The 13,552-nt window shown below is 39.5% G+C and overlaps 1 protein-coding gene across 9 annotated transcripts in view; it reads right to left on the reverse strand.

The window, feature by feature from the left end:
- ank1a (ankyrin 1, erythrocytic a) overlaps positions 1 to 13,552 on the reverse strand; it is a 137,861-nt gene that overhangs the window by 65,814 nt on the left and 58,495 nt on the right. For all 9 annotated transcript variants that reach the window (XM_079815463.1, XM_079815459.1, XM_079815462.1 and 6 more), the window contains 8 exons: positions 11,881 to 11,996; positions 11,557 to 11,781; positions 11,322 to 11,476; positions 8,202 to 8,413; positions 5,733 to 5,937; positions 3,683 to 3,779; positions 3,338 to 3,566; positions 839 to 967 (listed from right to left, as the gene is read on the reverse strand). In XM_079815463.1, the coding sequence (XP_079671589.1) occupies positions 839 to 967; positions 3,338 to 3,566; positions 3,683 to 3,779; positions 5,733 to 5,937; positions 8,202 to 8,413; positions 11,322 to 11,476; positions 11,557 to 11,781; positions 11,881 to 11,996 (1,368 nt within the window). The remainder of the gene's footprint in view (positions 1 to 838; positions 968 to 3,337; positions 3,567 to 3,682; positions 3,780 to 5,732; positions 5,938 to 8,201; positions 8,414 to 11,321; positions 11,477 to 11,556; positions 11,782 to 11,880; positions 11,997 to 13,552) is intronic.

Raw genomic sequence — 13,552 nt, forward strand, 5'->3', positions numbered from 1 at the left:
ATCATGTTAGTTGATATAACGCACAATGAGTTCCCACCACAATTCAGAGGATCTGCCGGATTTACATCACCTAAATTCATACATTTTTCCTTCAATACATAAAATTAAGTGGCCGGTGAACTGGGAGAATAATAGAGTAAACTGATACTGATAAACTGAGGCTATCTGATATGAATAAAAACTTTGTCAAATTATAATTGAAAGGATTATTATTGCAGCTTTCATAGACATCAGTATAAACATTATGTGGTTGAAAACACTGAATAGTTGTGATATATGAAAAGCACTGAGCGCATGCGATTGTGATTGTATGCGTCAAAGGGTTAAACTCAATCCCGTTGACAAATTTAAACTGATGAGGCGCAAATCAGATCTGAGGGGGCAATGCCCCATTTGGCCCCCTCGTGGTGCCGGCTCTGAGGAAACGACGTCGTCTTTGAGAAAATATCACTGATCAACTGAATGATTTTAGGTCTTAATGCTAAATAGGTGACAGAATAAAACACTAGGCCCTATAGTAGTGAGGGCCATGCAGGAACTTGTGAACGATGATCTTACGGTTGTGCCATCACCGTTTAGTGACGTCATTTTATGTTCTGGGAAAAAATGAAGTTGTATGGTCAGTGTCCGTCACAGCGCCTTTTAATTGCTGTTTTTGATCCGGCAATGATTCATTTACAAAAGCACGGCACGACAACCAACAAACCAACACCATCCAAGCCACCAACCAACCCCAACCCCTAAATTCAATAAGGGTTTAAGAATCTATTTTGTAATCAATAATGTAGTCTTCAGCAATTGAGCACAGATGAACTGTAGCTGGGTGTGATGACTTTACCTTGACAGACACAGGCAGTCTGTTGTCTCTGAAGGCTTGGAAGCTGAAACACCTCGGCTGCTGGGCAGCCTTCCTTATGGGAACCAAGTTTCCGGAACACTCCAAATACAACGGCATGCCCTCCATGACCTACAGAACAAATACCAGCCGCTATATTTAGAGTTACAGTAGATTAACAGTAGATGCATCCTAAATCAATCACATTTGAGTAAAGTCAACATGAAACATTATTTGCAACACATTTACTTCTGTAATGTCACGTATTTCAGAATATTCAAAGAGATACAAAAAAAAATGGTAGGTTTGGATTTCATCCATGCGGATTTGATTGGATTGTGAAAAGTGTGTTTTCCTGTCCATAATGGAGCCAAACCTCAAATGGAATTTTGCATTTGATTATGCAGAGATACTCGTTTCCTGAAAAAACACTTTCTGGCTATTGGTTAAAATAATTTTCCCCGCCCACACTGTTAAAAGGGATACTCTGCAATTGCTACTTTATTTAAACCTACATACACTATATTGCCAAATGTATTGGGACACCCCTCCAAATCATTGAATTCAGGTGTTCCACTTCCATGGCCACAGGTGATTAAAATCAAGCACTAGGCATGCAGACGCTTCTACAAACATTTGTGAAAGAGCTCTCAGGAGCTCAGTGAACTCAAGCGTGGTACCGTGATCGGTTGCCACCGGTGCAATAAGCCCATTTGTGAAATTTCCTCACTGCTAAATATTCCACGCTCAACTGTTAGTGGTGTTGTAACAAAGTGGAAGCGATTGGGAACAACAGCAACTCAGCCCTGAAGTGGTAGGCCACGTAAAATCACAGAGCGGGGTCAGCGCATGTTGAGGTGCACAGTCGCCAACTTTCTGCAGTCAATAGCTACAGACCTCCAAACTTCATGTGTCCTTCAGATTAGCTCAAGATCAGTGTGTAGAGCTTCATGGAATGGGTTTCCATGGCTGAGCAGCTCATCCAAGCCTTACATCACCAAGTACAATGCAAAGAGTCGGATGCAGTGGGGTAAAGCACGCCACCACTGGACTCTAGAGCAATGGAGACATGTTCTCTGGAGTGACCAATCACGCTTCTCTGTCTGGCAATCCCTTGGACGAGTTTGGCGGTTGCCAGGAGAACAGTACTTGCTTGACTGCATTGTGCCAAGTGTAAAGTTTGGTGGAGGGGGGATTAAGGTGTGGGGTTGTTTTTCAGGGGTTGGGCTTGGCCCCCGTAGTTCCAGTGAAAGGAACTCTTAATGCTTCAGCATACCAAGACATTTTGGACAATTTCATGCTCCCAACTTTGTGGGAACAGTTTGGTTACGGCCCCTTCCTGTCCCAACATAACTGCGCACCAGTGCACAAAGCGTCGGTCCATAAAGACATGGATGAGCGAGTTTGGTGTGGAGGAACTTGACTGGCCTGCACAGAGTCCTGACCTCAACCCGGTAGAACACCTTTGGGATGAATTAGAGCGGAGACTGCAAGCCACATCAGTGCCTGACCTCACAAATGCGCTTCTAGAAGAATTCCCATAAACACTCCCTAAACCTTGTGGAAAGCCTTCCCAGAAGAGCTGAAGCTGTTATAGCTGCAAAAGGGTGGGCCAACTCCATATTAAACCCTACGGATTAAGAATGGGATGGTTCATGTGCATGTAAAGGCAGACGTCCGAAACTTTTGCCAATATAGTGTATATATATATATATATATATATATATATATATATATATATATATATATCCCTGAATCAATCTATACACATACATGTATACCAACAAAACGAAATTATATTAATTGAATACAATCAGTCAATTTAGATGTTACCTTTTTTTTCAGCGTGCAGCCTTGGTGATGTCAGTTGAAAGTTGTTTAAATGGTGGAACATGTTACTAAGTTTATATGAAAAATTACTAAAACAATTATTTTTGTTAGAACTTTAATTTGGAGAATCGTGCACTCACGAATCAGGTACAGTAAGACCAAGAATGTGTATTAAATTCATCATGAAATTACAATTCTTGTTTAATTATGGTATTTATTATAAATTATTTCTCTGCTGACAACATTATTATTATTTATTTGAATTCCTGTGCCTCGTCGTCTTGAATCAAAATAATTTCCCCTCCCTCATACAGCGACATCTCTTCTCTGATGACGAGGGCGGGGCAACCTGTCACTCACATGAGATCCACCAATAGCAAACCACCACCATCCAACCATCCAATCAAATCCCCACAGAGAAAAAGCAAGCCCCGCCCTACATTACTTCTTGTTCCAGAAGACGTTTCACTCGGATATACGTCACAACAGGGAAGAAAATACTTCCTTTTCATGCTGACTTTTTTATTTCATATTAACTTTCTGTTTTTAGGTTTAAATATTTTAAATAAATAGTGTCACTTGCTGTTAACACATGGAAAAACACACAATAGATGCATTGTAGATTTGCATTTAAGGTCTGTATGAAGTACATAACACCCTATATCATATGACCTCAATGTCTCTGCTACGAGCCACTTCAGAAAAGTTCTCGTGCTGCTCCAGGGTTTTGTCCATTTTGTCATCAGTCATGCAATAACAACGGAGACGACCCTCTCGGGCTTCATTCATCTTTGCAAAAACTACAAACTTGGCCATGTACGGCACGGCTGACAGCTCGCGGTACAGAAGGTTGGCAAAGGTCACGGCCTCTGCCGTCCGAGGGCAGTCTGCCAGCCAGAAACTGTGGGAGAGCAACACGTGTTTTGAGTGAGATTTTTAAATAATGCTGTGAAGACAATTCTAGAGTAACTAACATGTGATATATCACTTAGGTTATAGCACTAAGTGACGTCTTACCGGGCAGAGACATTGGTGGTGAAACTGGCACAATCATTGGAATATAGAAGTTTGGTGGTGCCAGTTATATCTTCCCACTGGGCAGGAGCTGTGCCACCTATGAAACAGAGTATAAGATATAAAGAATATATATATATATATATATATATATATATATATATATATAAAAAAAGCATAATCCTTGCATTGATCACTATTGAAGTTGAGGTGTGCAATTTATGTGCCATTAAATGGAATTGCAAATCATTTCTTTTATCAAAATGTCCTGAAGGTGTCTCTTTTATTTTCTAGTGCTTAGATATAGATTTGTTATTTTTTTGCTCATTTTAATATAATCTGGTATGATTTAAGCTATAATATGTCAAAGAGCCACAAACTATGAATGGCTTCCATAACTGTCCACATACAAAAAAAAATTACTTTAAAAATGAAACACTACATCACCTTTAAATGAGTACCTACTGTTTCCTATACATATACGGTATTTGTAATCATTACTTTTTATTTAACATTTTCCCATTTTATTACATTATAAACTAATTTTCCCAGTCAGTATTTATCTAAACACCCTTTAAAATAAGAAAAACTGTAATGCACATGCAACAATATTATTACTTATACTATTATAGAATGTATTAATATGTTAAATTCGCTTTTTATTTAATTTTAAATTTAGTTTAGGTTTTGGAAAATGTGTTATGTACTTATTTTTTTTTTTATTTATATTTAGCTTTAATTTATTTGCAAAAGTTTCAAAAGTTTTTCATCTAATACTGAAATGTCCCTTTATTTTAGCTTTATTGCAATGAACAAAAAAGTAGCTGTAGTTTTGCAATTGTATAAATCTGGACGTAGAATGAGAAAAATAAACGTAAACAATTTTGCTTCAAGTAAAATTATCTTGTTTTAAGGGTGTTTCGATTTTTCATCACCAGAAAATGTTTAAGAAAAATATTTTTTTGGGGTAACACTTTATTTTACAGTGTCATTGTTACACGTTACATGTAGTAACTATAGTAATATCTATAAATTATGCATAATTACATGCAACTAACCCTCAATCAAACTAAACCCTGACCCTATAGTATTTAGTTTTTAATTCGTATTACACAGTACTTAAATGTATAAATACATTGTAACAATATCACCTTAAAAAGGTGTAATTATGCATTTAAGTGCTGAGTAATAATAATTAACTACATGCACTTACTAAAGGGTTAGGGTTAGGAATAGGGGTTGGTTTATGTTTAGTGGCATGTAATTATGCATAATTTATAGTTATTACTATAGGAACTACATAGAGACAGAGCGACACGCGTCATAATCTGAAAACCACGCCCACCGAGGGGATGGGGATGAGGGGGTAGGGGCAATCCAACCGTCTCCATTGACTTTGTATTGCGTCAAGCGCCTCCTTGTCATTTCTGACTTATAACAAAAAACAGAACCATGTCTAAAAGCTGCTCTGTGACAAGGTGTACAGCAAACAAGCTAAAAAACACAGAACCAAAAACCCAGACGTTTTTATAAGCTGTCGACCCAAAAAACGAGCGTTTTAAGGACACAAAAGTGGATTCAGGCAATTGAGACAGAACGCGACATGTCATATTACACTGAGAACTACGCCCACTAGAGGGGAACGTGATCAGCGACAGGAAATATAATATATAAAACTGACATTTGTCAGGACCCCAAAATTGACCCATTCTTCCTGCTGATGCTTCAACTCTTATTGCCTGTATCCACCTTTGTCTCCTTAAACGCTCGTTTTTTTTGGGTCGACAGCTTATAAAAACGTAGTTCTGTGTTTTTTAGCTTGTTTGCTGTACACCCTTTCACAGAGCAGCTTTTAGACATTGTTCTGTTTTTTGTTATAAGTCCAAAATGACAAGGAGGCCGCTTCACGCAATACAAAGTCAATGGAGAGCGCTGGATTGTTTTGCCCCCCGGTGTGGGCGTGGCCTAAATACGCTCTGTCTCTATGTATCATGTGTTACCAAATAAAGTGTAACCATTTTTTGCCATGTAAAAATGTTGCGTAGCTGGTTACCGATGACGCTGCAGAGCAGACGGAGGCTGGTGGTGTCGCCCTCGCCGGCGTCCCGCGGACTCTCCCTCCAGGAGGGAGGCAGAGGAATCCTCAGGCCAATGGGACGGTGAAACTTGCGCCGACGAGGCTCTACTGTCACCACAGGGCCGAACGTGGCTTGGTTCCCCAGAAGCTTGGCCACTAGCTCATCGGGGACCGGCTGGGCCTGAGTGCCGAGGATGGAGGGGGAGAAGACCAAAACAGTGTGGTAGAGCGCAAAGTAAAAGATGAGATGGGGTGGGGAAGAGCAAAGGCGAAAGAGAAGAAAACGGAATGAGAGTCAGACATGAAGAAATAGCAAATGGTATATTTACGTGTGAACGGACGAGAGGAAATGTGCAACAAACACATTTTTCGTTAGAAGAAATCAGGGGAAAGAATAGACAGAAAAGAGCTTAATATATTTCCATTTTCTAACTATTGCAATTCAAGACACCAAATTTAGCTTGTCAATCAGTCTTATTTATTAATGGGAAATGTGTTACAAACATTGAACCAAAATTCATTCACTTGCAGTAGAAACTAAACACATAGACACAACAATTTGACCCTGTATAGTTGTAAAGCTTTTGAAGATCTTTGAGTGTGCAGTTCATTATAATCATCATGATATTTATTTACAATGAATTACAAATTAAGTCGAGTCAGGTGTGCTATATTGCGGTTAATATGGCTATATCAAAGCATCACAATCCTTGGACAGTTCTCACATTTTAATGAATAATATGGACATTTGTAAAAATATGCATATTTGGGTATTCGTTGGATCAGGAGTGGAGAAATTAGGCAGAATGAAAGTATTTCTCACAGACCTTGTTTAAAGTGTATCGTGGTTCAAAGTTCATATTGCATATCTGTGGCTCAGTGTCATTCATTCAACCAAATCTTCCAGAAATGAGTTTGAAAACCATGTTTGTACGTTATTGCGGAAAAATACATGAACTATTAAGGGTCATTTCGGTAACACTTTACTTAAAGGTGGGGTAAGTGGTATTTCAAAACTGCTTTATAAAGGTGTCTCGGGCCAAGTACCAAAACAAACTTATAGCCAATCAGCAGTAAGGGGCGTGTCTACTAATGACGGGGAGAATAGAGCGCTCAGTGCACGTCATTATTCAAAAGACACGACACAGAAAGCGACACACGGTTACCAGAAAGCACTTACCCCACCTTTAAAGCATTTAAAGGCATTCATAATGTACATTATAATGCATTATATATTTTCATAAATAATTGTAACCAAACATAAACTGCATTATAATATTTGCAGAATCCTTGTTACATTTGAAATTGGTTGTTTGTCATGTTTTTATTGCATTAAAGGTGTGTTCAATAAGTATTATAATGTATTATAACACTGGTTACAATTATTAACAAGACCATGCAGTGCATTATAAGGTGAATACTTTTATAATGCATTATATATATATATAAGTTTTACGTAAAGCGTTACCGTAATTTCATACAATAACTGATTTCCTGACTTCCAGTGTTTTAGACAACACGAAACAATGCATTGTTTCTAATTCAGCACAATGAGAACTGATCAAGTTTGTCAATACATTAAGATTATTCGATTATTAGGTCACGTCTCACAAAGAAAAGAACAGTAAAAATGAAGCAAAACAGAGAAATAATAATGTAACAAATGATATAAATGATTTAACATATGACGGGTTAAAAACAAGTAAAAAAAAATCAGCTTTGGTATGAGCCGGTGGTTACACTTACAGGACAAAAGAAAACACAAAAGTAAAACACATGCACAATCATTTCATTCTAAGTTCCAGAAATGTAAAATAAAAAATTGCATTAAAGATGTTTGTGTAGCTAATAAAGTTCTAAAATATCGAATAAAAATCTCAGTAAGTAATGTTTGTGTATATAAGGTGCTTCAGATATTTTCAGCAGTACAGAGAAATAGTCACCATTCAATAATTACTCTCAATTTTACTAAGCTTCAGCGTGCTTTTTTTACCCTTCTCAACTTACGACTTCCTCCATCAAAACCTGACATTACCCTGAAACATTCAAACAAACGTTCCATCCATTCTCAGCTTTTGCTGGGTTATTATGCCACTGCACTGTAAATATGTCTGTAGGCCTATATGTTGATCCGAGCAGGAAGTAGAAAGACCCCATCCCATACTATACCACACTTCATCATTCATATTTACCATCACCGAGCAACTTACAAAATTACATTCATTCACATTCCAAAAGGTTAAATTAGAGCCCAACTCATGTGTCATTTGAAAGATGAGACGTTTGGTCATGTTTTATGTCTCATGACCAAACAGGAAAAACAAAACAAAACAAAACAGAACAGAAAAAAATCTAAAAGCTGCCAGATACATTATGGTAATAAGCAGGAGATAAGATTCCTCCATTTTCCATCACATCTTCCTCCTCATCATCCTCCCATCTCACCTGCAGTCCAAGACGGACACGCTTGGTGACGGCCGTCTCAGGAAAACTGGCCTGGGCCAATGGCACCAGCTTACTGGTGAGAGAACCCCCTTCTGGGCCAATCAGATCGTTCTCCTGCTGGATACGGGACACCACGGCAAAGTAGAGCGGGAAGTCTGTCGAGATGATCCGCCTGATCCGTTTCTTCACGAGTTCCTCCTGACTCTCGAGGTCTTCAATACACAGTCGACAGAGAAAAGACAATGAATGAGACAAAGTGACCACAGTTTACTGATTACACAGAAGTCAGAAACACAGGAAATGACAAAGCCTGTCAGTGCTCCAAGTGGATTTTCTATATTCAAATCTGTAGCATATCCTCACTTTCTCTTTCGTACCGGCACTTCTCACATGTTGCCGGTATACTCTGACCGGAGTGTCTATTTACACTAAGTGCAATTTACTAGGGGTGTGACGAGACACTTATCTCATGAGACGAGACGAGATATGAGATTGGGTTCACGAGAACAAGACGAGATGAGACTTTTACATAGTATTTTTAAGAAATCCTTAATGATGAAAATTTGTTTGCAGGTGCATTTGAAATGATTTAACTCATCATCTTGCAATGAATGTTATTTCAGTTCTACTTTCTGAGTATGAATTATCATATGCAGTCAAAGACAACAATACTCAAGCACTGCCACTGTTTTGGGAAAAACTCAACTGGCTTCTTTCCTGTATGATTGTCTCTTCAGACCTTAGAACGGCACAAGAGCTAACTGAACTCCTTCCCACAAATTGATCATAGATATTAAGTGCAAACAATAACCATAATCAAAGTACTCAATATTCAAAGTGCAAATAGCAGTCCTTCCAGAAAAACGCAGCTTTTTTTTAGTGATTGTTGTGGGCAAAAATCCTTGATTATGCGGCACGTTTTCTTAAAAAATGCGATGGAAAGTGCGGGATATTTATGCAATTTTATGCGAAAAAATTGCGGGAACTTGCAAAAACTGCAGTTTGATGAAAAAGAGAAAAAAAGCACTACATCACAGAAAGTGCTGGGAATATTTAAGTTTTATTGATCTTGTTTTCATCTTGTTTTATTGAAGACCTTAATAAACACATGGCTCAAATTCACAAAACATTGAGTCAAACAAGTTCTGTAGCTTTACAAATGGAATATGCCACATGACGAGAATAGTTTTTGTGCTTAAACCTAAATAACGACTTATATAGTGATGACCGATTTCAAAAAACAGCATCATGAAGATTCGAAGCGTTATGAATCAGCGAGTCGATTCATGATTCGGATCGCGTGTCAAACTGCTGAAATACATGACTTTGGCGATCCGAACCGCTGAATCGACTCACTGATTCATAACGCTTTGAAGCTTCATGATGCTGTGTTTTGAAATCGGTCAACACACCGGGAAACTGCTTTGCGCTGTCTTTTGCTGTTATTTTTGTTGGCAGAAGGGAATTTGCGCGCTTCATCATGGTTTCACCGATATCTATGGTTTCACCACAGGGTTTGCAGCTTTTCGATGACGTTCACGTCGGGTAATTACGTCACTTCAAAACGTTCTCATGGCAATAGGGGGAAATGTGTGTGAAGTAAACGAAAATTTTTCAACTTTCTGCTATTATATATGACCTAAATATATGCAACGAAAATGTGGGGATTATGAAATCATGCTAGCCCCGCATATTTTGCACACGGAAATAGGCAATTTACGCGACGAAAGTGCGGCGTATTTGAAAAAATGCGGCCCCTTTTGGCTGATTATGCATTAAATCATGCGATCGCATAATCGCGTTTTTCTGGAGGGACTGAAATAGAGACCAAATTTATCTTCAAGCATGATACAGAGCTAAGAGATAGCTTTTATATTGGGAGATATTCGCGTGCCTCAAGGAGCCGCTTTCAAACAGCTATAACGTATTTTTAAAATCGCGTTTGAATATGCGCTCGCGTTTACTTTCACTTTGAATTTCGTAATCATGCGTACTCTGGGAATAGGGAGCAGTGGTTTTATGATGCAAATGCATTTTAAAATATAAACTCACTACGGTCGAGTCCATTAACATGTAACACACACTCGAACAATGCGAGCGCTTCACTAACACACATAATGCACACTCATAACATGCTCAATGTATTATTGTCACGTGACCAGTGCTGCGCGCACGACTCAAACAGCCCGTGTTGGGTGAGCTGATGGAATTGAAGCGACTGTTATCCACCTGAATTAAATAGTTTTTATTTATATAAAAAGCAAAACTAGAGTGGATGCGTAATGTAAACGTAGTGTTGGCATATTCCTTCCTAACTTCGCCCACACACTCTGTCATGACATTATGACACAAGACAGCTTTTCACCTCGACGAGAAATCTCGTCACAGTTTAGTCACGAGATCTCGTCACACTCCTACTATTTACACTAACTCCGTCCACTGACGTCTGCTGTCAGACTAAATTATGGATGTCGCTTAATTATCAACAGTAGCAATAGTGTAGAGCTAAGAAATCGTCCCAAGTTCGAATCCGCCTTTTGCCGAACTTGCTCTACTCCCTTTTCCCAGCACATATCAGATTGGAAAGGCATTTATTTTCAATAAAAATGAAGAAAAGTGGAAATAAAGTGTTTATCGTTATGGTTAGGTGTAGGGAGAGCTTTATTGTCCCAATAAGGCGGCATCTATTTAATAATTTGAATAAATATAATAATTTACACTTATGTTATTATTGCATACAATTTAATGTACAACAATACTGAGGTGCAAATAGTATCTGCTACTATTTATAAGTATAAATAGCATCTAACTACTATTTACACTTGCTATTTAACTACTATTATAAACACTGCTATTTTTACATAGTGTAAATAGAATCTAGCTGCTATTTACACTTAAAGCTGCAAACTTTTTTGAGTTAAAAATTATCCAAAATAAATTTTTGAGCAAGTACATAACCAGCTAGTGTTCAATTCTCTCTGCTTACCTTAGCTCGATTTACAACGGTAAGCTTGTAATAATATTTTTAATTCCAGTGGTACTAGTGGATTTCCGCGGGAAATTCAAGCATGTCTTTGCGTCATTACGTCACATCTGTACACAGTTAGTTAGTACACACACCTTCATCCATGCCATTGAGGATGGTCTCCAAAACCTCGTCACCATAACGATTACGATGTTCCTTCCAGACCGATCCGTTCTCACTCCTCAGGACCACAAGCTCACGATCTCCACGACCAAGCGCCGCAAAATGGGGAATCTCAACAATCACAGGCCTTGAGGAGCAAGAGGAGTTGAAGTGTTAGTTTGCGATTTAAGTTTCAATCTTGTTTTCTGTCAAATCTGATTTCCTCACCCCAAGAACTGCATGCCCGCTGGACCAAGAGAGATTATGCGGCTTGCGAGACCCTCACCCTCCACCAAAGGAGGCGGTGTAGCGAGTTTCTGAGGCTTCACCAGGCGGCAGGTGATGCGTGTTGGAGCAGCGCAGGTACGAGGAGGAATGATGACGCGCAGGCCGTTGTGTCTGCTCCCTCTCATTGAGCCACCACGGGCGTCCACCATGAAGCTTACCAGGAAACTGCACAACCATAAGGATGTTCGTTTATGATATTTCAATTTCAAGAGCTCAATTCCTCCAAAATGTCACTAATATTTCAGGTAGGGGCAGGAAACTAACCCGGTGTGGATGGGACTTGCTACCGGACTGACATTGTCTGACGTCTCTGTGGCCGGACTGCTGGGGATCAGGGAATCCTCATCGTACTCCTTAGCCAAAGGAAGAGGGGTCTGCTGCTGTAGATGTGTAGATATTGGGACAGACACACACACACACACACACACACACACACACACACACACACACACACACACACACACACACACACGGTGCACCTATCATTATGAGGACATTCCATAGGTAATGGTTTTTATACTGTACAAACTGTATATTCTATGCCCTTACACTAACCCTATCCCTAAACCACACACACACACACACACTATATATTATATATATATATACACTCACCTAAAGGATTATTAGGAACACCATACTAATACTGTGTTTGACCCCCTTTCGCCTTCAGAACTGCCTTAATTCTACGTGGCATTGATTCAACAAGGTGCTGAAAGCATTCTTTAGAAATGTTGGCCCATATTGATAGGATAGCATCTTGCAGTTGATGGAGATTTGTGGGATGCACATCCAGGGCACGAAGCTCCCGTTCCACCACATCCCAAAGATGCTCTATTGGGTTGAGATCTGGTGAGTGTGGGGGCCATTTTAGTACAGTGAACTCATTGTCATGTTCAAGAAACCAATTTGAAATGATTCGAGCTTTGTGACATGGTGCATTATCCTGCTGGAAGTAGCCATCAGAGGATGGGGACATGGTGGTCATAAAGGGATGGACATGGTCAGAAACAATGCTCAGGTAGGCCGTGGCATTTAAACGATGCCCAATTGGCACTAAGGGGCCTAAAGTGTGCCAAGAAAACATCCCCCACACCATTACACCACCACCACCAGCCTGCACAGTGGTAACAAGGCATGATGGATCCATGTTCTCATTCTGTTTACGCCAAATTCTGACTGAAATCGAGACTCATCAGACCAGGCAACATTTTTCCAGTCTTCAACTGTCCAATTTTGGTGAGCTTGTGCAAATTGTTAGCCTCTTTTTCTTATTTGTAGTGGAGATGAGTGGTACCCGGTGGGGTCTTCTGCTGTTGTAGCCCATCCGCCTCAAGGTTGTGCGTGTTGTGGCTTCACAAATGCTCTGCTGCATACCTCGGTTGTAACGAGTGGTTATTTCAGTAAAAGTTGCTCTTCTATCAGCTTGAATCAGTCGGCCCATTCTCCTCTGACCTCTAGCATCAACAAGGCATTTTCTCCCACAGGACTGCCGCATACTGGATGTTTTCCCTTTTCACACCATTCTTTGTAAACCCTAGAAATGGTTGTGTGTGAAAATCCCAGTAACTGAGCAGATTGTGAAATACTCAGACCGGCCCGTCTGGCACCAACAACCATGCCACGCTCAAAATTGCTTAAATCACCTTTCTTTCCCATTCTGACATTCAGTTTGGAGTTCAGGAGATTGTCTTGACCAGGACCACACCCCTAAATGCATTGAAGCAACTGCCATGTGATTGGTTGATTAGATAATTGCATTAATGAGAAATTGAACAGGTGTTCCTAATAATCCTTTAGATGAGTGTATATTCAAAATACTTATAACAGTCTTTACTGTCACTAGGATGCACGTTCTTATCCCGATTGTGCTTAATAAGCTGACAATGCAATTGATCATGTAAACGCGTTAACCTGTTGTAAGCATAAACCGATC

The sequence above is a fragment of the Gobio gobio genome (genome assembly GCF_949357685.1).
Source record: "Gobio gobio genome assembly, chromosome: 4".
Taxonomy (NCBI): domain Eukaryota; kingdom Metazoa; phylum Chordata; class Actinopteri; order Cypriniformes; family Gobionidae; genus Gobio; species Gobio gobio.